Source organism: Columba livia, chromosome 22 (genome assembly GCF_036013475.1).
Source record: "Columba livia isolate bColLiv1 breed racing homer chromosome 22, bColLiv1.pat.W.v2, whole genome shotgun sequence".
In the NCBI taxonomy this organism is placed as follows: Eukaryota; Metazoa; Chordata; class Aves; order Columbiformes; family Columbidae; genus Columba; species Columba livia.
Genome location: NC_088623.1, coordinates 3,699,739 through 3,725,576, shown reverse-complemented (window position 1 = coordinate 3,725,576; position 25,838 = coordinate 3,699,739). Strand labels below are relative to the sequence as shown.

Genomic DNA, 25,838 nt, shown 5'->3' with positions numbered 1-25,838 from the left:
GGGTGCAGCAACGATAAAGGTGTGATTCAGGGATCCTCAGACACACACGCCCAGTTACCGGATAACTCATGACAGCTCCAGACAGGGCGCACGGCCGCAGACATAAGTCACTTGGGAGGATGACGGCAGCGTGAAGCAGCTGCTCTGCAGGTAACCGGCAAGCGAAAGCCCATCTGTAGGTAAACAAACCCCACCTGGGGCTCTGTCGGGACATCACCACGTCAGATGGAAACCAGCTCCATCCGAAGCCGCTGCACAACTCGGCATCGGGCGACATACCTGCCCTCTCAGACAGGTTTTGCATATTGTGACAAGGCAGCACCTGAACTTGATCCTTTAAAGCCTAATTAGGGATGTCAACGTGAGTTATAATCACACTGTGTATTCACATTTCAGACGTGAGCCTGAAGGTGATCTCAAGACCCGGTCACGCTGCCCCTCTCTGCAGAACGGGAATTCCTCAACACACAAAACTATACAAGGTGAGCTTGAGAGCTATCTATAGAACACAATCGTGTGAACTCACCAGCAGTGAAAAGAGTCGAAGAGGAGGCAAATTTTTAAAGAAATATAATTCTTGTTTAGCTATTTAGAGAAATGCCAAGATTTCCAAAAGAACTCCATCTATCACACCCAGACAGTTTCTAATACCAGCTTGGAAGTCTGTGGCAGACCCAGACCAGCAGCTCACACCTGCTCATGTGCTGCATTTCAGCTAAAACATAGTTTTTTCCACCCTCAGAAAAACTGGCATCAAGGCATTTCCATTGACTTTACTGAAACGACCCCCGAAATCACATCCTTGACATGGGGAGCTCAGCAGCCCACACCAGATCTTTGCTTTGCTGTAGGTGGTACCTACCTCCCCGTCCTCTCGCTGAGTGATGCGGGCACGTGCGTGCTGAGGATCAGGAGCTCAGAGACAGGGAACACACAGAGCTGGAAGGAAAAGCAAAATAAATATCGGCCCTAAGGCTACAGAATGTGAAGCACTGGTGGCTGAGGTGCGCCCGCAGCGCTGGGTGTGCACCCGGAACCGCCCAGCAATGCGGTAACGCCACATTCTTCCTCCTCCCCATCTCTGCTGGCAGCGAAAAGGAAGCGGGAAGTAACACTGGAATGTTTTATAGAGAAAGGGAGGGATGAGACGTGCCATGAGCTGCCAACACCGTTCCTGCGCGGTCAAACCCATCCGCAGCGCAACCTCCTGCGATGAGGCACTGGACATCTCCCCCGGGCTCTGCGAGAAATCACATCAAACTCTCTGATTTCCACCTCTGGTGGGTCTGACCAGTTTGGCTTTCTGCAAGGTCATGCTGGACACGGCACTCTTGCAAACCTTGGCTAAATGTCCATTGCTGGGTGCCCGCTCTGTCTGGTTTCAAGCCGTACCCAAAAGCACCGGGTGTCAAACCGGGAGGTTGAAGCTGCTCTTGGAAAGACTGTATCACATATCAACCCTGCAATCCTGGGCATTGATATGCTCTGAAATGGTGATGCTCCACCCCAAATTACTGTAAAGCAGAAACAAGGAAAATGTTCTCTCGGCAGCAAGCTGTTCAAATGAATGATCCAAAATACCTGGATCCATCCTTTCCTCCTCCAGCCTGCCCCAGGGACTTGCCAAAGCAAGGTAAACTATCACCTGGAATTTCAGGCTCTGCAAGTTCAAACAAGAACAAAAGCAAGGAATAGTCTCGTTTACAGACTATCTACTATAAAACAAGCAAAAAAAAAGGAGGGAAAGAAAAAAGCTCCGTCTCCCCAGCACAGAGCTGCTGTGTCCTTGTACCTGGTGACATTCTTGGGGCTCCTGCTCTGTGGTATGTGTTTATGACCTGATAAGCAGCTCCTCTGCCCTGTTCCAGAGGTGCTCAGAGGCAGAAAAGCTCCACTAATTGCTGATTTTAGGTATCAGTGCTGCCATCCTGCACCCAGGGTCTCAGTGCCAGCATGGGCAGAAGGGGACAGGCTTTAGAGGACCCTGTCCCTTCCACACTGGCAGCAACCAAGAAAGATGCTGCAGGCTTGGGTTTAAGATTCAGGTGGGAAGGGCTCCCAGCACTGAGAATATAAACACATCACAGCCAGGCGTATCAAAACTGATCCTCCCATAAAACCAAGGGAAGGTGCGAAACAGCCCGGCCAGCTGGGGACATGCATGTCACTCGGTGTCACGCACTCACATTCTGCAACTGCTAATACTAGCCAAGCCCTTTGCTTTTCTAATCAGGGTTCTTAGCCAGCCAGCCAGACAAATCCCCGCCACCACATGCCGTCGGGTCCCCCACGCTCTCTCCAGGCTCAGACACGGGTGATGGAGCACAACGAGCTGTGGCAGAGGGAGGGACCGCGGCATCATCATCACCATCATCCTCAGGAAGCTTCACCCAAGCTGAAAAGGATGTGACTGCTGCATGAGTAGCTTTGTTTTATCTTCTCTGAGCTATTTGCTTTCTGTTCGGATTAAAGGCACGCGAGAACTTTACTCCTTTGAGGGCTTTTCCAACGACACAATCTGAGTTCAGAGGCTTTCGATTCACCTGCTGAAGTGCAACACTAGTTAGTCAGCACTGACCAGTCTGGAATGAGTCGATTAGTTTTTAACTTATCTCTCTGGAGTTCAGAGGAACACAAAGGTGGAAAATGGGAGCAGAGCACTGTGTGCAAGAACAATCTCTTGAAACACAATGCCTCCATTAAGGAAAAAGGATGCTAATTGAGTATAAGTGTATAGCTCAAGCATATCAAAAATAAACAATACTTAATGCCGCTGTTCCATTTTTCACTGAAAGATTAATAAACGCCTCAAAGCACATTTGCTATATGGGCAGCTGCTATTACACATGGAAAAATAAAGCATGGGGTGATTTCTTAGTGACACCGAGCAGGATCGTGGTGCAGGGGAGGGCTGGAGTCCCAGCCCCTCCAGTCCCCGCCTTCCCAGAGCTGGGATGAAACCACACACACTCTCCATCATCAGCTCAGGTGCAGCCCATGTGCATTTTGCCAGCTGCTCACAAACATTCATGGCAAAAGCCTGGAAGGAGGAACAAGACCTGGGAGCGCTGCAGCTACACGGGAAGCGGCAAACCCGGGAAGGTTTTGTCAGGGGTAGAAATGTTGTCACTTTGACAACTCTGCTGATCTCAGCACTAGAACAGCGTGTCCCCACTTGATCTTTTCATTTCCTATTTTAATTAAAACCTGAGCAGCAAACCACCTCCTTCTACCAGCACACGCAGGTGAGTTAAAACACCATTTTTGCTAATTGTCCTGTTTTCTTCTAAAAAACACTTCTGGAATTTCTAACGAAAATCCAAATTCCTGTTCTGAAAACACTACACCTGCCCTGAAAGCGAATAAAACTCTGAACTCCAAGCCAGCTGACCTAGTTTAGGTTTAAATTCCAGTCACCCCGGGAGCTGGATGTGGAGGGCAGTGGCCTCTTAGACTAGGCTTATGGCGGCTGCTGCCTCCTTTTGTGGCCCCTTTTCCACATCCAGCTCCTTTCCACGATCCCAGCAGTGGTGGAGCCAGGGGGTCCGTGGCTGCCCCCCTCCCACAACACACCCCTTCCCAGTGGGAGCTTTGATAAAATTATCCTTGCATCTTTATTTTTGTCATGTCCCCATTTGCTAAAGGAGAAAATATTCCTTTAGGAAAGTGTCTGGCTACTGTCCAGAGGATTTGGGCTGTGGTGATGGAGCGGGGAGGGGTACAGTGACCCTGCCTCCATCAATGGCCAAAAGTTCAAACTAACAGGGTATTTGGGAGCCCCCCCTTAAGCCAAATATCCTCCTTGACACCACAAGCCATGACTGACATGGAGCTCACACTATTTTCTGCCCTGATTACCAGCTTGTTCCTCCTCACGCCTGCTGGAACTGAAACAAGAGACTTGCTGTGCAGGGGTTTGATCCTGCTGGGGCCAAATACAAACATTTTCACAGAATCCCAGAATGTCAGGGGCTGGAAGGGCCCTGGAAAGCTCATCCAGTGCAATCCCCCCATGGAGCAGGAACACCCAGATGAGGTTACACAGGAAGGTGTCCAGGCGGGTTGGAATGTCTGCACAGAAGGAGACTCCACAACCTCCCTGGGCAGCCTGGGCCAGGCTCTGCCACCCTCACCGGGAACAAGTTTCTTCTCACATTTAAGTGGAACCTCCTGTGTTCCAGTTTGCACCCATTGCCCCTTGTCCTGTCACTGGTTGTCACCGAGAAGAGCCTGGCTCCATCCTCCTGACACTCCCCCTTTAGATATCTGTTAACATGAATGAGTCCCCCCTCAGTCTCCTCTTGTCCAGCTCCAGAGCCCCAGCTCCCTCAGCCTTTCCTCACACGGGAGATGCTCCACTCCCTTCAGCATCTTGGTGGCTGCGCTGGACTCTCTCCAGCAGTTCCCTGTCCTGCTGGAACTGAGGGGCCACAGCTGGACACAATATTCCAGGTGTGGTCTCCCCAGGGCAGAGCAGAGGGGCAGGAGAACCTCTCTGACCTACTGACCACCCCCTTCTAACCCACCCCAGGTACCATTGGCCTTCCTGGCCACAAGGGCCAGTGCTGGCTCATGGTCACCCTGCTGTCCCCAGGACCCCCAGGTCCCTCTCCCCTACACTGCTCTCTAATGTCCTGTTTTTGCTCCTTCTCCCTGACATCGCAGTGGGCTGGAACAGGTGAGTGCAGCCCCGTGTCCCAGACCCACTCCTTGGCTTCTGCTTTTTCCACCACGCAGCTGCTGCCCCATGGACACCCAGGAGCCCGCGCTCATCACGGACAAAGTCCAGCAGGACCCGACCCTTGGCCACGCACCGACATGTGGAAGATGAGGCAACCCCGCGCTCCCGCCGAGACGATGCTACTCCATGTTTGGGAAACGTCGCTAACAGACAGAGGTCACCTCAGCGTTTTGTCTCAAGCTCCTGCTTCATGAGCCTGTAAAACCCAGAGCCACGGGGTCTGGTGGGAAGGGACCTTGGGAGCCACCAAGGTGCCACTTGATGTCAGGGCTGGGCTCCCAGTTTGGTCAGGATGGGCCCCCAACCTCAATTCTTGCTCAAAAGCACCACATGTGAACATCCTTCGAGGTAAATAATGTGAAATGAAAATAAAATATTTGGAAAATGGGGGTAATTATTAGGTGCTAGGCAAAGTCCCTGCACAGCCCATGGGAAGGGTTTTCTGCAGCCGCACGGTGCTTCAGTACAGCAGAAACGCCTGGCATGATGAACCCCAAAGTTTTATAATTTTACTAATTTTTAACAGGGACAGACCCTTAATATGGTTCGCTGGGCTTCAGGGTTTGCTTTTCTTTCACATTCCTATTTCACTCAGGTTTTCTGGGGAGATAACACCCACAGCATGCTCACGCCTCAGCAGACCAACTGTGGAGCTTCATTTGGGGATGCTCTGGCAAGCAGGGGCAGTAAATTCCCTCCCAGCTCCTTTCATGACATCTCTCCCCCCGGAGCTGCCAGCACGCACCCTCAGCGTGCCCAGCGCATGCTGGAGCTGTGACCGGCCAAGGGACACGGCTGAAACCGGAGCCGAACCACCTGCAGGCCCTGGTGCCAACCCCTCCGCAGCACTGGACCCGCTCACGCTCCTCTCCTCATGCACAGCCACCCCAGCAAGGGCAGAGCTCCTGTGCCCGTGTCCCCATTGCCAGGAGTATCACCGAGGTTGTCCCCATGCCAAATGAGCAGGAGAGGGAATTTTGGGCTGCTGGATTCATCTGCACCCTCCAAAAAGCCATTTCCAAGCAGCTTTACCCAAGCTGGCGACTCCAGCACCGGCCAAAGTTGGCGAGCGGAGCATCATCTCCCTGAGCCGCTCCGAGCGGTCGCCGGCAATATTTAGGTTAAGCCTCAGGTGCTTATGGCACTTTGCAAATTCAGGCAGAGCTCTTTTTCCAGATGACGTTAAACTCATGCAGCTCTCCCAGCCATAAAGCCTGGGTTAATCAAAGTTGCAATTAAACCTGACAACCGCCTTGTTCAGACTCTCCTAAATATGATTAGGAACAGCTAAAATTAGTCTAATTTAGTGTTAATCATTAATCCTTTTATCCACTCTTAATCCAATTTAAATGTCCACACAACTAGCTTGCACAGACTTTGTTACTCAAATTTAAAACAAAATTGAATTAAATGTTATTTAATTAAATCAACTCAATCCGAGTGCTGCTATAGGAGGCATTTGCTACAGATGATTATCAGCTGCTTGGTTAACCCTCAAAATTATCCTGGGTTCTGTGCTCTCCCTACTGCTCCAGCTCTTAGTACTTTGGGGATTGCATAGACATCTTCATCTATATTAAATTAATTTTAAAAGTACCATTTCCAGCCCTCAGGTTGGAAAAGAGTCTTTCAAACAGAAGGTTCACGAGGGCAAAAGAAAACGTTGCTTTAAAAAAAAAAAAATATATCCTTTTTTTAGGTAAAATGTCACGATTCCAACGCTTCACCCTGACCTTTGTTTCTGGGATTGTGAAGGAGGGAGCGCATTTCACACGGCGGCCTCGCCGTGCAGCCAGGATGGAGGGATGGATGGTGACCTTGAACTTTCCCTAATTGCTGTCTCCTCCAGCTATCTATCTTTTCTGCAATGGTCATTTTTGAAAACACTGCAGAAGAGACAAACACAGCTCCAATGCAGGAATGGATTGCAACCTTTGCTGCCAAGTTGGCAGAGGAGATAAGGACCTTTTATTTAACGAAAAAAAAAAACCCAGACACTGAGGAGGGATAGACGAGTCTTTAGCAACTTTTACAGCCAGTCTTGCAATACAATTTCCTAAGCACATTCAAAACTTTAAAATAAAATAAGAACAAGAAAAACCCTGGCAGTTTCCTTGGAGTGAACGCCCCGGTACGGTGGCTGCAGGGGGGAAAGCTCCATCCTCCCTGGGACGTGCGGGATGTGAGGAGCGAGGGGTGACTCAGCTCCACAAGACAGAAAAAGCACAGACCACAAAACCCCCCCACACTCCTGTGGCTGCAGAGCCGAGGAACATGTGGGTGTTAACGCCGGCAGCACGGGGAGAGCAGGAGGAGAAGGGACGGAGACAGCACGGTCCTTGCCCGGAGGATCGCAAACCAGAGTTTGGAATCGTGACCCCAGCGCAAGCCAGAGTTTAGGCTGGTTTTAATTACAGAGAATGGTTTGGGTTGGAAGGATCCTTAAGGTCACCTCGCCCAAGCCAGTGCAGAGATGTTAGGGGCAGAATTTGGGCAGTGGCAGCTCGCAGGGCAGTTTTTCAGAAGGGAAGGTGTTTAAATGCTACAAATCTCCCCGGGTGCCCCTCCAGGAGATCCAGCCCAGGCTCCTTCACAGCAGCTTTCTTTCTCTGAGCTTTACCTCTTCCCACACACACCAACCACTCCTAAAAGTGCTGCTATAGCATCAGCTCACGCTGTATTGTTATTTCTACATACCGCCCTGGCAGAGCAATTCCCATCATCTCAGCCATACAGATCAGATGAGAAATCTGTCCAGACACCATCACCCCCTCTGGAAAACTAGAAGTTGTAAATTCCAACAACTTCTCGTGGCTTTTAGCAACTTCTTTCAGGTCAGCAGCTGCAGAAACGTATTAATAACAGTCTTAATGTATTAATAATATATGGCGCTTCCAGACAGGGCAGTATACATGCATGGAGGCAGCTGACATAACGTGCTGTGTGTTATTGATGCAATACTGTTCAGCAGCAAGCCTGAACAGTATTGATGCAATACTGTTCAATCATCGTGACAGCGCTGCCTTCTGTTTTTTCCCCCAAATGGAAACACACTTTTAGGTGTAATCACAAGGAGTGACACAACGGGGTTTTACAGAGTTTCAGCATCAAGTCTTAACAGGCTTCCTGTAACTTTCACTAGCTGAGAAATGCCCAGTTATTCTTATTTCCAATAAATGCCCAGTTATACTTATTTCCAAGAAATCAAGGTGCTGTCCCACGCTGCACCGATCCGCTTTGTAATGGTTCGCTTTACCATGAACCTATAGAATTCTTTAACAAACATTTCCACACCTTATTCTGGGTAACACCTTCGTTACGCTTCGCTAAGGCATTTTTGCTTCACCCACTTCACCGCAAGAAAGGGCAGGAAAACATCTGTTTTGCTGAACTGGACCTTGCACAAATGCAAACACCGTAATATTTTATGAGCTACGGCCACAGACCCACCGCCTCACGGTCCCTAGTTCAGTAATTCAGGTATTAAATTAATGTATTAAACATTTCTTACAGAAGCCGCCACAGAGCTGCGCTGCCAGTTGTACATAAGATCTTTCGTTGTGAAATCAGACTGCAGGGTAATTTTTTCGGGGGGGGGGTGTGGTGGGGGGAACGCTAACAAGTTTGGTATATTAAAAAAAAGTAAGGTTTTATTTAGCCTGGCTGGATTAAGGGCAGGAGCTGCCAGGGCGGGGGGGCCGCCCGTGTTGGCGGCGTGTCCGGGACATCCCGGCCCGGCCCCCCCGGCCCCGCCCGCCTCAACGCCGATATAAGGCGGTAGCGGCGGGTTTGCGGGCAGCAGCTGCAGAGCCCAGCCTAGCTGAGCTCAGCCCAGCAGAGCTCAGCCCAGCAGAGCCCGCAGCGCTCACTACCCAATCCCCTGCCCCGCAGCAGCAGCAGCCACCTCGGTAAGGGGGTGTAAGGGGGTGCGATGGGGGGATGCGGGGGGGGACCCGGCTGCTTCTCCCTTTATTGCAACCCGGTTGCGAAGGGTCAGCTCTGCCGGGCAGCTCCTGGACACGGGGCGATGGGGTGGGTGCATTGTCCTCTAGCAAAATAACCAAAAATCTCCACTTAAAGTGGGGCTGGGGGGTGTGTGGAGGGCTTGGAGAGCTGGACACCTTCCTCTGTAACCTCATCTGGGTGTTCCTGCTCCATGGGGGGATTGCACTGGATGAGCTTTCCAGGTCCCTTCCAACCCCTGACATTCTGGGATTCTGTGACCACCGGGGGGGCTCTGAGCACTACAGCAAAAAGCAGCTGGATTTAACTAATGTCCATTTACCTTTCTGTCCTTTTACAGAATTGACATCTTGAGGATCTGCTGTCGAAACGATGGAAACCATGCACGAGCTGATCCCCTTTGCCAAAGAAATGCTCAGCCAGAAGCCCAACAGGAAAATGGTCAAGCTGTACATGCTGGGCAGCGTGCTGGCTTTCTTTGGGGTGGTTATTGGTCTGGTGGAGACAGTGTGCAGTCCTTTCACCTCCCAAGGGATGCTAGATGAGGAGAAGAAACCCACTCCAACGCGAGAGCAAATGCTTGCCCAAAAACAAGAAGATTTGATCTTGGAAAAGAGCAAGAAGGCGGTGGGGACGCAGAGGGCCCTGGTGACCCGGCAGCACGCGTCCTAAGAGCCCGGCACCCAGAGAGGGACCTGAGAGATGCTGCTGTCCCGTCCTACCTGGTGGTGGTTCCAGCAAGAGGAGAGAAAGGTCGGCTGAAGGAGGAGACCGCAACCGCGAGACTTGACAAGAAGCGAATGGTTATATTTGCTGCCGTGCAGCAGTGGGGGGAAAAAATACCTTTTGTTGGTATGCAAACGTGCAAGATGCACAGCATGGTTTCTTATTTTTATTACAGATGCGTTTTACAACATTTTGCAAAAATCAATAAATATTTTATATGGTACCAGTTCTCTCAAGCTGCATTCATTTCAAGTCTTTCAATTAGAGACTTGTGCCTCTGGTTTCTCCCAGAGGGTGGCTCAGGGGACAGTTGAGGGTGGTGGCTGCACCCTCCAAATAAACCCCCCTTGGGGAAGCTGCTCTGGAGCGAGGTGGGTGCATATCTGTACCTCCAGCAGCGCTCTCTGCAAAAATGGGCCAACATAGGTGAGGGGAGGAGGGAGCATTAATCTCACACAGGTGACACACACGTGTCCTGAGCTGGGGTTGTACCTTCCTGGGGTTATCTGGGTTTAACAGCACAGATTCATGTCTCTGCCATAGCCGTACGTGCCCAGAACCATTTCCAAATGCCTTGTCTGTCCCCCAGCAATGCTCTTCACAGGCGATGCCCGCTGCATGGCTAGAAAAAGCTTTAAAAAGAAATTAAACCCCTGTCTTCCCTGGGATGCTTGACAAACCCACCACAGACACCCAGTCGTGCAGAATAATATCAGCTCCCAGTGTTAGAGGGGTGTCACTGATGGAAAAACTGCAGCACAGACGGACACGGCGGCACATTCAGCCTGGGGCGTGTGGGAACTGGCTGTACCGGGGCACCGCCAGGTTCATCACAGGACTTTCACCTGTTGGAGAATCTTTCCTGGACTTAGTCCTGAATGCAACAGGTTCTTAGTGTGTTGTGTTAGCCAAATAAGCCCTCCAGACAGCTGCGGCTGAAAGACCCTGACCATGCTAAGGACACATGGAGAGTGAAATATTCCCTGCCAGCTGTGCCAGGGGCAGAAAATCCCTCCTTATCTGCTCAATGGCAAAGGGAAGGCCAGCAGGGCAGAGACAGAAGCAGGCTACACACCTTGCATGCAAACTGGGGACGTGCCAGCGATGTGCCGCTATCTAGCTAAAAGCAAAACAACCTATACAAACAGCAGGAGATGACAGAAAACGAAGAAGCGCTGCCTGACATCGGTGCCGAACACAAAGCTCCTCCCAGCGCCGCACCAGTTGAGATCAGAATCCAAAAATATAAGAACGCAGTTGAAGCTCACTCGCACATTTTCATAATACATAGCCATGCAATTCATTTTGTTGACAATTATTTCCATCAAAGTGAACCAGCAGCACATTGTGTAGGACGAATCCTACATTCCACACAAAATCTGCACAAAACTCCGTTCAAGCTTTGAATTAGGTGTAAAGTACCTTTTCCTCATGGGAAAAAGAGCAGAGTCCAATTCAACTGAAAATAGCCTTTGATAAATACTTAATTTCGTCCATAACCAAGCCGCTTGGTCTCCGGCAAGGTTGAACAATCCAACAGTTCATTGACACCAATGGAAATTTCATGGGTGAGCCTTAAGGGAGAATTCAGGCCTGAAGAAAACCATGAGCTGATGAGTGTCTGGGGTGTGCTGACCTGAATTCCCCGTGTCCACACTTGGTGTATGGATAAACCAGGGACCTGGATGTCCGTGGCTGTGTCAGGTGTGATACTATTGCCAGCTCTGAGCTCTTGCACATCACTGTAATTCAGAAGCATCGCTGCCGCGGCAGAGCTGAACCCCGGATAAATGGATTAAACTTATCTAATGATCAGGTCTTTGTGGAAGGCAGCTACAAACTTTCTCAAGCATCATTCCCAAGACAAACCTTTCTCTCCGAGTTCTCACCCTGCTCTGTGGGACAGGGACAATTTAAAAAACGAGGAGATAGAGCTGGTCTGGAGCAGCCCAGCCTGCAAGTCCAGGGCTGACCAGGGAGCTCCAGGTGAGCCCATGCAGGTGATCCCCACCCGTTTCGGGGCTGGACCTCAGCTTTGTCTTCACACCAGGTTGGCGGCCGCATCCCTGCTGCCCACACCTCCTCTCCACAGCCACCCAGTCACGGGGCTTTAGGAGCTTAAAGCAAAGAGGTTTGTAGAACAATCAAAATAGTTCTTCCTAAGACAGCTAACGGGATTAGACAGCTAAACCACGGGCTGCGCCGGCGGCTCTGCAGCCAACTCGGTAAAATCGTGTCCTGCCAAGGACAATCTTCTGCCTCCTGACGCAATGCAGGCTCCAAGGTCCTTACCTCCTGCATATGACCCCAAGAGGCCAGGCTGAGAGGTCAGCCTATGCCTTACCGTTCCCACAGCAGACTGCATTGATGTTCGACAGGACCGGCTCTCTACAGAATGGTGAACTCAATGCATATTAACGGCTGATTTTACCGCAGTGACTATATCAAGACTTATTTCAACCACACAATGATAAATTCAGTGTGCGTGGAAGCTTAGTAACCCATTTAACGTCACTTTAACTATGACGAATAACAGACTTGCCAGATGCAGTAGATTACAAAGCTTCAGCGAACTTTCCTGTTTTTAAACCGCGGCACAAGGCTCCAAATCAGCCTCTTCCCCATCCCGCCTGTATTTTGACACCAGACAAACTACAGAAAGCCCTGGGCAACACAACTGTCACAAATACAACCCGTGCAACCACCAAACTGCATCCACGCACACCAGCAATGGAGCACAGTGGGGTCCTTCCGAAAGCCCACGTGTGAATTGCAAAGCGAAACTTTAATTACAAGTACCAGGACATACCAAAGAACAAACCAATGGAATAAGATGTACAGGCAGTACTAGTAAGACACCTCAGGCAAGCCAGAGCGTAGAAGCATATGGAGCATTTAAGGATCAGTTAAACCCAAGTCTGGAGGGATAAGCTCTTGAGGAGACCCACACATTGCCCAAGGTATGGGTTTCATTGCTGAGCTTAGATGAGGTTCATTTTCTTTAAGACTTGTCTGAATCTAGTTTAACATATAAATGTGATATTTGCCTGGTGCCTTAAATCCTCAGGAAGCGGGCATGACATCTGGTGAGTATTTGAATCCATCCCGCAGCACTTCTTCATAGATCTTATTTCAGCTTGGAGCTCTTGTCCATCAGGCCTCCATCAGGTGGAGTTGAAGGCCAAAAACCCAGCAGCCCTCCCTCATGGGCCCATTGCTCCAAGGGCACGAGCCAAATGTCTTCAAAGTCCTCACTCGCTATTTGCAGTTGGGAGTCTGGATGTTCCAAGAGCTGCCAGGCTAAAATTAGGGGCTCAGATAAGTCTATCAGGCCCTGACACCCAACACCAGGGGCACTGGGATAGTTTGGCCAAGACTCAAAGCACCCACAGTACCAATCAAATATCAAGGTAGCGATTCCCAATTTGGTCATGCAGGAATAAATCAAGCACTTAGAAACTTCTTAAAGATCACAGTATTTTCTCTAAACCAGCACTGAGTAGAAATATCATGTCAAACCAAATCCAGTCCTACAAATACCTCAAGTATCCTGTGGGATCTGAGGGTGCATTTTTGGGGAGTGGTGGAGCTGTGACAGCGATGCTATTTGCAGGAGATTGGCACAAGAAGCCACATCTGTCACACGCACACATCTGTCACCGCCCAACGGCATCAAGTTGACATGCACATCAGCCCAATGCAAATATATCTGAGGGCAGCTCTTTGTAATGGTGGTATCCATAAAGGAAATAACTCAATCTGTGCTTGCAGTCAAGTATCCCGGGAGAGCTGGGTATGAAAAATGTTTTAATGCCTACGTGACAAGGTGGGGGGAAAGAAAATCCTCTGCATTTAACAAATATTTGATAATGGGTTGGAAAAAAGCCAAATATCACTTAAAAGAGGAGGTGGGGGGGAAGTGGTATCCTAATTCCTGCCAAGTGCTTTTGAGTCCCTGAGTTGCACGTACTAACCTGCCCCAGGAACACGCTCCCCAGCAGCTCTGCCTGGCTGCTGTCACAACAAGTTTCCTTCATGTCTTTATTTCCTTCCAGTGAGCTCCAGGCAGCACTAAGTGAAGAAGCTCCCCGGCACAGAGCAGCAAGCACAACGCTGAGCATTGCCCCTTGGAAAACACGGCTTCGAACAGACCAGTGATACAGAAGCAAAATGCAACGGGGGGGAAAACATCCAGGATAACTGGGGTGAAGTTGTTGCAGAAACAAGAGGCTGCTCCCCCACGCTCCTGGGGTTCTATCGACCAGGCACAGCACCAGGTCCCCTCTGCCAAGGCACAGCGGGGCCAGGACCAACCCAGATCAGAAAACGCTTCTCCGCAGTCTCCTCTCCATTCCCTCGCTCCTCGCCCCCAGGAGAAGGTTAAAAACAAGTTCTTAAGTTGCAGAGAGCAAAACAAACCCAGAAAAAGCCACGAGTGGGAGTGAGGAGCAGCAGTGCCCTGGGAGGGTGGGCGAGAGCAAACCCACATCACAGCAAAGCTGCTGCTGGTGCAGCCCCCAGCCCTCCCGGAGCCACAGCAGCAAACCCCCCGCTTCATTTCCAAACCCAAGACGGAACATAAATATTTCCTAAGGGAAAATTTGAAGCTATATCCAAGATATGCAGTATTTCAATCCTTTATTATAAGCTAGTTTCACATAAAAACCCCAAACCAACCCACAATTCTCATTAAACACCACACCAGCACAGCAAGAACAGCATTTGGCTCTGTACCCATGGGGCTGCCGCTGGCCCTGCATGTCCCCACATCAACACAGAGCAAAGAGCACGATACCTTCCAAATTGTGCTTCCCAAGCACAATACGCTTGTGGACGGTGCACAAAGGTTGGCAGTTAATTGCTTTACTGCAGTAAAAACAATATCTGCAAAGAGCCTCCCTCCCTGCTGGCAACACAACGAGATCGCGGCTGAGGTGAGGTTAATTAGTTCATTTTTTTCAAGCTGAGGAATGAAATGATTGCCCCACGATCATGACCCTGAGTTCAAAGCAAAGGGAGGCTGGAAAAGGCAAAGTGACTGTACCGGTGTTATCTGAGCAAGTGTGGGTTGAGTGCTTCTTATCAGAGAGAAAGTTGAGACTGTAGCAGAAAAGCAGAAAAGAAAGAAAACCAAAAAAATCTGTGAAGCAGAATCAATGCCAAAGCACCACTGCCCAACCAGGTATGTTGCTACATGAAATAATCTTTGTTTTTGAGCTGCAATAAGGGAGAATAAAATGATAATTCTTTCTGGCTGGTTATGGTCTGAGGGGGATAATCACAGCATTGGGCCCACGGTGCAGCCCGTGTGTTACAGATGAGGCTCTTGCCCCAGCAAAAACGGCTTTTCCTGCTAGGAAAGCAGCAGCTGGAGCGAGGAACACACACAGTCCCCACAGGGTGTCTCCATCCCACGTACCGCAGCAGGTACCGGTGCTCTGCGATGAAGATCCCGGCATCAGGCCAAGGCTGGAGCATCACTCACACCTATCGCCCAAGACTGATAGCTCTGAGTGTGCAAGCGGGTGTTACGGGGTTTTTCCTCACACTGTGTTTGCTGAAAAGTAAGAACAAAGCTTTTGCACAACTCAAAGCAGGAACTATGGCAACAAGGACCCTTTATTTCTTTACAGAAAATAACATTCGGTATTTCATTGCAAACCTCCCTGTGCCTGAACAGCCCCTTGGAGCTGAGGCGGTCGCACCCCTGGTGATAGGTTCAGCTCACCCCCTGCTCCCTCATCTGCTCCCAGGAGTGCAGAGAGGTGAAAACTAAATAAACCCTGCCTCAGCAAAGCATTTTTGAAGCTGTTTGGGGGTGGTGCATGGTGCTGGACCCCTGCTGCCCTGCATCCCTGTGCCAAGCAGCTGCCTCGGGGCACAGAGCAGAGGTGCCGTGGGGAGCACAAGACCTTTGCTATGTGTCCCTCTGCGTGTCCCCCCCACAGTACAGCAGTCCCCAGTTGCTCCCCCATTCCCTGACCCATCACAGGTTTCTCGGCAGCGACCAGACCCGGGTTTTGCATCTCCGCATGCGGTGCCAGCGGGAACCGCAGCCGATGTTTAACCACCTGCACCGAGGCTGCCTCTGATGTTCTCCAAGTGAAACTTGATGCTGCTCGGCAAAAGACACACCTCTTCCAGGGTGTTGTGCAAAATTCTGCATTTTAACGTAGGACAGGAAATATGAAAAGAGCCGGGCAGAACCCAAAGAGCACCCTCGGTTAGGCCGAGGTTCGCCAGCTTCAGCCCAGAGCAAATCAAAGGGTTTGCTTCACTTATCCATCCACCCGTGATTTTTCCAGTGCTTTGGAAGTTGCAGCTCCTTCGCTAACAGGTTTTAAAGGATTTGCATTGCCGCTTCTCTCTGGAGCAGCTCTGCAGAGGGTTTTTTTTCCTCCCTTCTCTTTCATGCTTTATTTCCTGACTCCACAGTGGGATGGGTCGGTTGCAAAAGATTCTCTTTCCCTTTTTGGGATTGGTTTTGGCCTTCTGGTTTTATTCTGCGAGGGAGAATTTCAAACCGGGTAAGTGTTAAAAGTGAATATGTCTTTAAGGAAAAAATATTAAAAGCCACATTTGAGTGTTTTGCATAGAAACTGCACAGAGCTTGGACCAAACCATGCCTGAGCCTTTGCGTGATGGCTGATACTGGAAAGTTGTTTTAACAATGGTTTGAAATCAAACGAGCAAGTAACATGCAGAAATACTTTGATGAAACAGGTGAGGCAGAGGGTCCAAGACTGAGAGGGCTCTGAACGCTCCACTGTCCCGTGTGCAGCGAAAGAATTTATAAGCATGGCTTTGAAATGTTGGCTTTTAAGTTTTGAAGCATGCACTTAGTGGATGATTTTAACTATAAAATAAGTGGGGGTGTTTATAAGCTGCGTCCTGACTTCTGGAAAAAACAAACTGCTGAAAGAGTGGAGCATTGTCCCCGTGTCACTGCGGTCGGTGAGGAGCTGCAGCTGCTCCTCCGCAGCTTTTCCCAGCAGAGCAAGAGACGTCCCGGTGCTGGACGCTCCGCATTGCAGGCTCACTTGGCTTCCAGTTAACTACTTACTCTCAGGGATTTTCTTTTTAAAGAGGGTTTGGATAAATTAAACCCCTGTGCCTTTTTGCCCCCGTTCAGAGATGCTGAAAGGAAAGCGGGTGATTGTCACCGGAGCGAGCACCGGAATCGGAGAGCAGATGGCGTATCACCTGGCGCGGATGGGATCCCACGTCTTCATCACAGCACGGACAGAGGCCAAGCTCCAGAAAGTAAATGGCAAGCTGAGCACTCACACACGCATGTCCACAGCGCTACACACACAAATACACGAAGGCCAGTCTCACACTGCAGGTACATCACATGTATGTGCGCACGTGTAGTTGCCATGGTGCAAATACTCCATGGACACAGTTACATTTATGGGGATGCATAATTGTGCCGTCTGGGGCTCATGCATGCACAGAAATCCCTCTCCTTCAGATTCATGCACTCTGCATAGCACATATTATGATATTTGAACTTGCTTAGTTATGTACACATATCCCCAAACACACAGGCTCCCTCAGCACACACACCCTCATTCCAGGGCAGTGATATACAGCCCCTGCTCACCCTATACACATGCAATTCCACACCGATAAAGAGCCAGACTGCCTTGGGTAACGCATATTTTTTCAGGCTCCCTTTGAAGCTTAAGAGGCTCTAAACATACCCCTAAAACTCCTAAAGCACAGTTTTAAGGTGGGAACGCACCCCAGGGAACAGGGACACCCTCTGTTTCGCTCCCGCGCCGGGATCGCCGGGGCAGGGACGGGTTTCTGACGCCAGGTGTTGGTGCGGCAGGTGGTGCAGCGGTGCCTGGAGCTGGGGGCAGCCTCTGCCCGCTACGTCAGCGGCTCCATGGAGGACACGGCCTTCGCCGAGCGCGTGGTGCAGGAGGCAGGGACCGCGCTGGGTACGTTCACAGCCCGCTCGCCAAAAAACACAGCGGGACGCTGCATCTCAGGACATGGGTTAGCGCCAGCGTTGGGTTAATGGCTGGACTCTGATCTTGAGGGTCTCTTCCAACTAAAATGATTCTGTGAGCCCTCCCTGGCCATGCTGCTTTTTGCCGCATGCCCACTACAAAAATAAAAAGCAGGGGGGATGGAGATAGGGCAAGACGGGAGAGATTTCCCCTCCCTGTTTCTGCCCTTTGCAGTCCCGCTTCTCCATCCACCCTCATTGCTCCAGCTCAGACTGATCTGCGCTCTCGGTTTCAGCTCTGTGCCCTCATGACATCCTGTCCCAGTGTCATAATCCTGGATTTCATCACCCTCAGCTCCTGTGGTCTGAAACCATCCGCAGGCCCCCAGCAGCTTTGCTATTGCGGTCACAGGTCAAAGCTGCAGAAATGTGGAATTTTCGGCTCGGTGCAGAGCGCCCCGGACCCACAGAGAATTCCCTTGTGCCACAGTATTTGTGGTTTGAACCAGAATAAAAATAACTTTTTAAAATAATAATAATTTTAAAAAATCACAAACGTTTTACCAGCAGACACCGTCTGGACTATATGCTCACTCCAGAGATGACAGGCCACAGCTCTGACTCAAAAACCTTATTTCTTTTGATTACATGTACCCTGCTCCCAGGAAAGGTTTTGCTCTGCTGTTTGCAGCCCTCTCCCACCCAGCACTAATGCCTTGCTCCTCCGCTCGCAGGAGGCCTGGACATGCTGATTCTTAACCATGTTGGCGCATCGTACTTTGGTTATTTCAACGGGGACGTCGGGCACGTCCGAAAGCTCCTGGAGATCAACTTCCTGAGCTACGTGGCCATGGCCACGGCCGCCCTGCCCATGCTCAAGGAGAGCGGAGGGAGCATCGTTGTGGTTTCATCTATGGCGGGTGAGTGGGGAGCAAGGGAGGGGACGTGGGTTGATTTTCAGAAGGAAGCAGCATGTAGAGACATCCTAAAGGAACCAGAACTGCTTAATGCACTCAAAAAACCCCAACCTAAATGCAGTTTTTGCATTTTCTCAATAGAATTTGTTCTCTGATGCAATGCAATTGCCCCAGCTTGCTTTTTGACCAGCCCTGTAATTAAATCCCACGCCCTGGTGTCAGGCTGGTTAGAGCAGCAGAGCTCCTACACCTCCGGTTTTTATGGAGAAAAATGGAAGCGCAATAATTTCTCACTGCATTGGTTCTCTGACCATTCATCTTGGTTTCGAAGGTCAAGTTCCTGATAATATTTGCAGAGTTGTTGACTGACTCTATTCACAAAAACATGACTCTGTTCTAATAAACTTTTGTTAAGTCAGGAAACTAAATTACTAACAGATGTCCCCAGTGACAACTGGTATGTCGGTTAGTCTTCTGGTGAGCAGATTAGCTCAGTATCCAGAAACAAGAGCATAAACTTTGCTCCATCTCTCCCCCCTGAGGGTTCTGTAGTTCCTGTGGGTTGCAGAGACATGAGCCATGGTGTTGGCCTTAAGACCTTAAAGAAGCTGCAAACTGACAGGAATATTTGTAATGCTGCTGTTCAGGTGCCAGGATGACATTTCACTAAACTCCCTTTGGGTAAAACACTTTACCTGATGAAGAGCAAACAAGAGGTTTGGGCAGAGCAGCTTTCCGTGCTATAACAGAACTTCCCTCTGTGTCCAGGTAAAGTCGGATTTCCCTTTACGGTTCCCTATTCCGCAACTAAGTTTGCCTTGGATGGATTTTTCAGCTCCCTGAGGCAGGAATTCGCCATTCAGAACGTTAATGTTTCCATCACGCTCTGCATCCTCGGCTTCATCGATACTGGTAAGATCAGTGCTGTTTAATCTGGCTGATCAGGACCCGAGCATCACCTTCTCAGCTTCTTATCCAGCCCTGCAAGCCCCTCTGCCACCAGCTCTCCCCTTTCACCTCTGCTGCTGCTTTTCCTGCAGCGCTGCTGTAGCACCAGTGCATGCAAAACACACTCTGGGGGATCCTACCTCTCTGCAACCAAAAAAATAGTTCCAAAACTAACTTCTTTCCCCTGGCTACATAGAACTAGCTACCGCACATAGGCTGGCACAGCCTAACTAACGTTCAGTTAGTCCGAATGGATGTGCCAGCCACCTGTCTCCCATTAATCCCTTCTGTTGGTGCAACAAGATCATAAAGTCATTTTTTTTTGGAAGAGACCCTCAAGATCAAGGCCAACCATTCCCGCACCCCTAGCACTGCCCCATGTCCCTGGGAACCTCATCTCCAGGTCTCTTTAACTCCTCCAGGGATGGTGACTCCAGCACTGCCCTGGGCAGCCTGTTCCAATGCCCCACAGCCCTTTGGGGAAGAAATTGTTCCCCACATCCAACCTCAATCTCCTCTGGTGCAACTTGAGGCCATTTCCTTGCATCCTATAGAAACATTTCTACCAAGCTTGACTTCTACCAAGCAACACGGATGCAAGTGCACCATTAGGGTGGCTCGCACAGCTCTGCATGCCTTGGGCAACGACGAGGAATTCCACGTGTGTCTGATTTTAACAAACATGTTGCAAGCCCTGCTCTCCCTGCTTCCCCACCACCTATTGAGACAGTGCCCCTGACCCTCTCCCTTTGTTCCTCGGCCTCCCACTTAGCTCCCAATCTTCTCCCGTTGCTCTTCATCCTCTCCCATTGCTCCTAAACCCTCCCCCTTTGCTCCTCGCCCCCTGACCGCTCCCGCCCGCGCAGACAGCGCGGTCCGCGCAGCCGCAGACGTGCTGCTGGTGGCGCCGGCGCCGCGGGAGGAGTGCGCGCTGGAGATCCTGCAGGGGGCGGCGCTGAGACGGCGCGAACTCTATTACCGGTACGGCGGGACGCGGCTGCCGCTGCTGCTGCGGGACTGGGCGGCCGAGCTGCTGGACTACCTGGTACGGAGCCGCTACCGCCTGGACGCCATGAAGGGGACGTCCCCTCAGCAGCCCCCGAGCGCTTAAAGGGTTTGGAACGAACGGCGGGTGCCGGCGCGGGAGGGTTTCGCCGGTGCAACAGCGTCCCCTGGCGGTGGAGACGCGGCGTTGCAGCCCCGCCGCTCCTCCCGTTCGAAATGAATCTCCGCTTGTGCTTTGACAAGTTAATTGTTTTTCAGTAGATGGTTATCGCCTCTGACGGGACGGGCACACAGCGCGGTGCTGCGGGGAACCCGCCGTGTCCCGTCTGGTTGGACCCATTCCCTTCCCCAGAGGAGGGAACAGTAATTCACCTAATTATTAAATAAAATTTACTAACCTAACAGTTCTGCGTGTTTCGTGGGGATTCTCATACACTCTTTCTCCATTACTAAACGCTGCTGTAAACGGGCACAATTCCTTGCCTTCCGCAGGAAGGTTGAACCCCCGCAATGATCTTTAGAATGATGGAATTGTTCAGGTTGGAAAACACCTTTAAGACCATCAAGTCCAACCATTAACCTGGCACAGCCGAATCCACCACTAAAACATGTCCCTAAGCACCATATTTACATGTCTTTTAAACCTTTCCAGGTAAGGTTCCACCACTGCTCCAATGTTTGACAGCTCTTTCAATTAAGAGTTTTTTCCCCAATATCCAATCTAAACCTCCCCTGGTCCCCTTCGTTATTTCATTTTCAGAACAACTTTTTAGCATGTTTTTCTTTGCTTAGTAGCCAAATGAAGCGCAGGTTTTCACCCCAAGCAAAGCTTCCCAAACTTGGCAGACAGTTTCTTACACAAACATTATAATTGGAAGATGCTTTCTAGACACATGGAGCTGCTGAATCGCCACCCTAAGCCGAGAGCTCAGACCCCACCAGTGACACACATCAAAGGCAAAACCAAAGCATGAGCCTGTAGTGGTGCACAAGTTGATGTACTTACATCTAATATGGTTCTGGCCATCCCAGCACCAACTACTACATCTCGCGAGACGAAGAAATGCAAAACCTCCCCAAACCCTTCCCACTGAAGCACTCAGCATCCGTTTGCTCTTCCATTTCTAAAGGAAATCACCAAGCAGCATTTCTGTTCTCCTCATCCTGAGATCGCCTACACAAACCAGTGCACATGCACTGGGCTTTGCCCTTTAAAATTGCTCTTTCAGAGAATTATTCGCAAACCCGTTCGCCATATGCCCAGGCAGATGCTGAGCAGTGCAACATGCAATGCTTGTGAACGCTGAAGATCTTTATTACCATTCGCCCGCCTTGCTCTTTTACTGCCTTTTGCCATCAGTGGATTCCTCAAGAGAACAGCACAATTTTTTAGGGATAAGAGCCACCAAACAAACTCTCAGTATTACACCAACAGTGATATCATGTAGGATAAGCCAGAAGCACTGATAATGGTCTAAAAACACGAACTTTGCCAGCGCTCCTCTCTCTAATTATTAATATGAACCTGTACCGCAGTACTGTTGCTGACCAACAAATCCACCAGCAAGGAAGGGAAGCATTTTATCTGCTTTAGATGTGGAGTGGAGGAGAGCGGAGGATGTCTGTCCCATGCAGGTCTGCACCAAGGGGACACGGGTGTCCCGTTCCCAAAGGCAGACCCCAAACAACACGCTCACCGCTCTATGGAGCCGGAAGCTTTTCAGTTCCTTCCCTTCAACACTCTCAAAAAACACACCTGAAACTCCTGGCAGGACAAAGGTGCACAGCCTAAAGTCCAAAGCAACGCCCTCTGTTCGGTTAATGTTTGCTAAATCACAGGAAATACAAAGAAAAGGTCAAACAGATACCAGCAAACTTGTGCAAGATAAGAACCGGTTCAAAACTGCTATAACTCCCTGCCCTGTTTGCAACCTACTGACGCATCCACCTCCCCGACATCAGAGCCACGGAATTTGTCTCGCTCCTGCCTGCACTTTTGCAGAGGGATGGGTCTGTTCTTGAAGATTTTCATCCCCTTGCTGGGACTGGTGCTGGCATTTTATTTCTATTCAGCACCTGAGAATTTCAATGAAGGTAAGTCACTGGAAAAAACACGCTTTAAAACCACAACCAGGCGGCTGCTTCCGGAGCAGCAGCGTGTGCCCATGCGGAAGAGCATGGGCCACTTGAAGGGCCTTTCAAAATGCAGCTGAAAGCCAAAATATGGGAGGGCTGAGGTCTCAAAATATGGGGGGGCTGAGGGAGAGCACAGGCAGCCCCCAGTACAAGGGGTCAGAGCACCCTGTGCCACCAAGGGAAGCTCATGGGATTACACTGGGTCTGCTGGGACACACACCAAGCATCCAATCTCGGTAAATTATTTAGGAAACACACAGTTCTCCACTTTAAACATTTAATCCTTTTATTAGTCAGCCCTTGCTGTTTCCAGAAGCTGCCGCTAGACCAGGCTCAAGCCTCACATGTGCTGCTCACCGAACTGGGATTAACGACCAGACTCCAGTTGGGGTTTGCATGAATGGTGTGCGCTGCACCGGAGCAAACGGGAGCCACAGCGCCCGTGCACGAGGGGACCGTGCGGACTGTGCCAGCTCTGAGCTCTGTCCCCTCCATTCCAGAAATGCTCCGGGGGAAACGGGTGATCGTGACGGGCGCCAGCAGTGGCATCGGGGAGCAGATGGCGTATCACCTGGCGCGCATGGAGACCCACCTGCTGCTGACGGCACGGACAGAAGCCAAGCTGCAGAAAGTAAAGGGCAAGCCGAGGATGCTGGGCTGGCAAAACTCGTTTGCAATCCAGAACCTCACATATGGGTAGAATGGAGATATTCACCTCAGACCGCGCATGTGGGGATGCCAGATACCCTATGGATCCACCCCAGCGTGACCCCGTTCTAGCACACACATCCCCCACTGCTACAAGTTGTATTTTCAGTGCTGAGAGCACAGTGTTTCTTTCTCTGCAGTCTTCAGCTGTGAATTCTGATCTCCACCACCAAGAAGAACACCGGGTCTGATCAACCCTCACCTTTTCTCAGAGCCTGAATTGTTTTTGGATCCCTTATACAATGAAATCAAAACTAAGCAATCAGATCCCTATTTATAAATACTAAACATCTGGCTCAGATGTGCCATCATTTAACTCTGCAGCCAGAGCAAAGTGTGTCCTCCCATGAAGGGATTAGGGTTTCCAGCAGGATAGGGACATGTGCTGCCCATCAGCCCCAAGACAGCAACAGCCTTTGTGGGATGGAGGGTCCACGGAGGGGGGTCTGTTGCCAACACCCTTCTCACTGTCACAGGTCGTGGAGCGGTGCCTCGAGCTGGGCGCCGCCTCCGCCCGCTACGTGAGCGGCTCCATGGAGGACACCACGTTCCCCGAGGTGCTGGTGAAGGAGGCTGAGAACACCTGGGGTAGGCGGTGGGGAGCGGCCCTTCCTCCCTCCCCAACACACACTGCTATGTTTTAGGGCCCTCCCAGCCACTGCTTTGTTTTGAGATGCTGGTTGCTGATAGCAGACATTCTCTGCTTCCAGGGGGTCTTGATATGCTCATCCTCAATCACATCGGTCACTCCTACTTCACCTACTTCAACGGGGACGTCGGGCATGTCCGAAAGCTCCTAGAGACCAACTTTCTGAGCTACGTGGCAACGACGGTGTCTGCCCTGCCCATGCTGAAGGAGAGCGAGGGCAGCATCGTTGTGGTTTCATCCATTGCAGGTGAGCACGCAAGGGACCCGGCTCTCCCTGCCCACAGCCCTTCCTCTGCCTGCTAAGGATCCCTGCTGCAGCTCTTCTCCAAAAAGCATAATAAGGACCATAAGGCAGAGAGCTGGGATCAGCACATTATATATATCCTGGATGCACAATTCAAGCCCTCTGGAGGATTTATATTCTGTGCCCTGTCCTGCTAGTCTATTTGCAATGACTAATCACCTCCATGTGTTGCAGTCCATTGTACACTCCTGCAGATTATTTTATGCGCATGGCCACATATTACACATGCATTTGCTATTCACGGGTGTATATGCAGGAATACAAGAACAGTATCACCCACAACTGAAGGTACTTCATGCAGTCGTATGCCATATGTTACATTTTAAACATTCCTGCATTTGTTTCTCTCAAGCATTAATGACAGCTTAATCCATCACCCTAAATTGCAAGGGGATGGATGCAGCCTGGTGTCTGCCCAGCACGCCAACCCTGCCATTGTGTCTCTGCTCCAGGTAAAGCTAGCTCTCCATTTATTGCTCCCTACGCTGCAACTAAGTTTGCTTTAGACGGGTTTTTCAGTTCCCTACGACATGAATTCATCATAGACAAGGTCAATGTCTCCATCACGCTCTGCATCCTGGGCTACATCAACACAGGTAAGCTCAGCATCTCCAGGGCCCCGCGACTCGGTGCATTCCCAGAGCCAAGCCAAGCCCACCACTCACCCCAGGCTGTTGGACCCTCAGCCTGTGCAATTGTGGAAATGGGACCCCAATTTGTCCTTTAAAGAGTTTTCAAAAACTCTTCAAAAAGTTTGGTCCCAGATCTTAGACTCCGCTCTTCTTGCGGCAAACCCAAGGGAGGTACAGATTCCATCCTACAGTCATGCAAGGGATGGAAAAGATGGGAAGAAGGTTGCTATAATTGTTTTTTAAAAATTCATTTTAAATATTCTATGCTTTCTAAGTAGGCCTGACCCCCAGAGTTTGTGGGTTTGTTAGAGGAAGCTACAGACACCCCGCCTGAGCTGGTGGTGCCTGCGGCAGCCCCTCCATCCACCGCTGCTCCTTGTCCCTGCAGAGAGCGCGGTGCGCACCGTGTCCCACGCCATCCACGACACGCCGGCGCCCAAGGAGGAGTGTGCCCTGGAGATCATCAAGAGCGGGGCGCTGCGCCGGCGGGAGCTGCACTACCCGGCCAGGGTGGTGGGCAGCACGCTCCTCCTGCGGGACATTGCCCCCGAATTCCTCGACTCCCTCATCAGGAGCAACTACAAGTTGGAAAACATCAAAAGAACGTAGCCCGTGGGGCGGTGAGCGTGCCGGGACACCTTGGGCCAGGCGTGAGGGATTTGGGTGTTAATCTGGCTACACAGGTGCCCTTTTCCTTACCACCGGAGGCACCCTGTGCTGATGCACCCTGGCAATCCAAGACAGGACGCACAAAGCATGTAACACACAACATGAAAATGTCCTTTTTTTTTAAACGAACTCTTGCAACTGGCTCTTTGCAACCAAGAGGCACTTCAGAGAAGCTCCTGCTCATCCTCCAGAACCTGTTCCCCCACTGAGAGCCACGAAGGCAGCAGCACCGAGTGCGGTGGGAAGGGAGCTGAGCCACATCCCAGAACGGGCCAAGCAGCACAAACCACCCGCAAGAGGGTCTTTGAACTGGGAAACTTTTTGTCATGTATCCCTTCTAGGCTGGTCTTTGTAAAAATAAATCCTATATTACTTTACAAGATCTCTTTTATTACTTGTGTTCCTTTTCCACGTGCATGGGCACAGAGCCCTTATCAGTTAAACCCACCTCCCTGCACAATTTGCATTAACGCAGCTTTC

The 25,838-nt window shown here is 50.6% G+C and overlaps 4 protein-coding genes across 16 annotated transcripts in view; 3 read left to right on the top strand and 1 right to left on the bottom strand.

Moving 5' to 3' along the window:
* The window catches only part of LAMB3 (laminin subunit beta 3), a 64,825-nt gene that overhangs the window by 25,880 nt on the left and 13,107 nt on the right, over positions 1-25,838 (bottom strand). For 6 of the 13 annotated variants that reach the window (XM_065038672.1, XM_065038673.1, XM_065038671.1 and 3 more), the window contains exon 1: positions 863-1,103. Coding sequence is in view for 4 of the 13 variants with exons in the window: in XM_065038665.1 (XP_064894737.1) it covers positions 59-173; positions 863-939; positions 1,154-1,228 (267 nt within the window). In the remaining 9 variants the exon portion in view is untranslated. Of the gene's footprint in view, positions 1-58; positions 203-862; positions 1,104-1,153; positions 1,377-25,838 lie in introns of those variants that run through there. The other 7 variants (XM_065038670.1, XM_065038677.1, XM_065038665.1 and 4 more) reach the window with 6 other exon arrangements.
* Positions 8,492-9,653, top strand: G0S2 (G0/G1 switch 2). The gene is made up of 2 exons (XM_065038685.1): positions 8,492-8,649; positions 9,045-9,653. Exon 2 carries the CDS (start codon positions 9,077-9,079, stop codon positions 9,374-9,376), a length of 300 nt encoding a protein of 99 aa, XP_064894757.1. The 5' UTR covers positions 8,492-8,649; positions 9,045-9,076; the 3' UTR covers positions 9,377-9,653.
* LOC102086357 (11-beta-hydroxysteroid dehydrogenase 1) lies at positions 15,584-20,662 on the top strand. Its single transcript, XM_021298291.2, has 6 exons — positions 15,584-15,957; positions 16,563-16,693; positions 17,268-17,379; positions 18,125-18,310; positions 19,076-19,219; positions 20,122-20,662. The coding sequence occupies exons 1-6, from the start codon at positions 15,870-15,872 to the stop codon at positions 20,364-20,366; spliced, it is 906 nt and encodes a 301-aa protein (XP_021153966.2). The 5' UTR covers positions 15,584-15,869; the 3' UTR covers positions 20,367-20,662.
* Positions 22,124-25,740, top strand: LOC102090135 (11-beta-hydroxysteroid dehydrogenase 1). The gene is made up of 6 exons (XM_065038683.1): positions 22,124-22,354; positions 22,897-23,027; positions 23,581-23,692; positions 23,815-24,000; positions 24,510-24,653; positions 25,078-25,740. Exons 1-6 carry the CDS (start codon positions 22,267-22,269, stop codon positions 25,296-25,298), a joined length of 882 nt encoding a protein of 293 aa, XP_064894755.1. The 5' UTR covers positions 22,124-22,266; the 3' UTR covers positions 25,299-25,740.

Excerpts from the sequence above, each read along its gene's own strand:
- G0S2 (XM_065038685.1), top strand. The coding sequence starts at position 9,077 with ATGGAAACCATGCACGAGCTGATCCCCTTTGCCAAAGAAATGCTCAGC.
- LOC102086357 (XM_021298291.2), top strand. The coding sequence starts at position 15,870 with ATGGGTCGGTTGCAAAAGATTCTCTTTCCCTTTTTGGGATTGGTTTTG. Across the intron at positions 17,380-18,124 it reads GGAGGCAGGGACCGCGCTGG|GAGGCCTGGACATGCTGATT; the intron begins GTACGTTCACAG and ends CTCCGCTCGCAG. Across the intron at positions 19,220-20,121 it reads CCTCGGCTTCATCGATACTG|ACAGCGCGGTCCGCGCAGCC; the intron begins GTAAGATCAGTG and ends CCGCCCGCGCAG.
- LOC102090135 (XM_065038683.1), top strand. The coding sequence starts at position 22,267 with ATGGGTCTGTTCTTGAAGATTTTCATCCCCTTGCTGGGACTGGTGCTG. Across the intron at positions 23,693-23,814 it reads GGAGGCTGAGAACACCTGGG|GGGGTCTTGATATGCTCATC; the intron begins GTAGGCGGTGGG and ends CTCTGCTTCCAG. Across the intron at positions 24,001-24,509 it reads TGTGGTTTCATCCATTGCAG|GTAAAGCTAGCTCTCCATTT; the intron begins GTGAGCACGCAA and ends TCTCTGCTCCAG.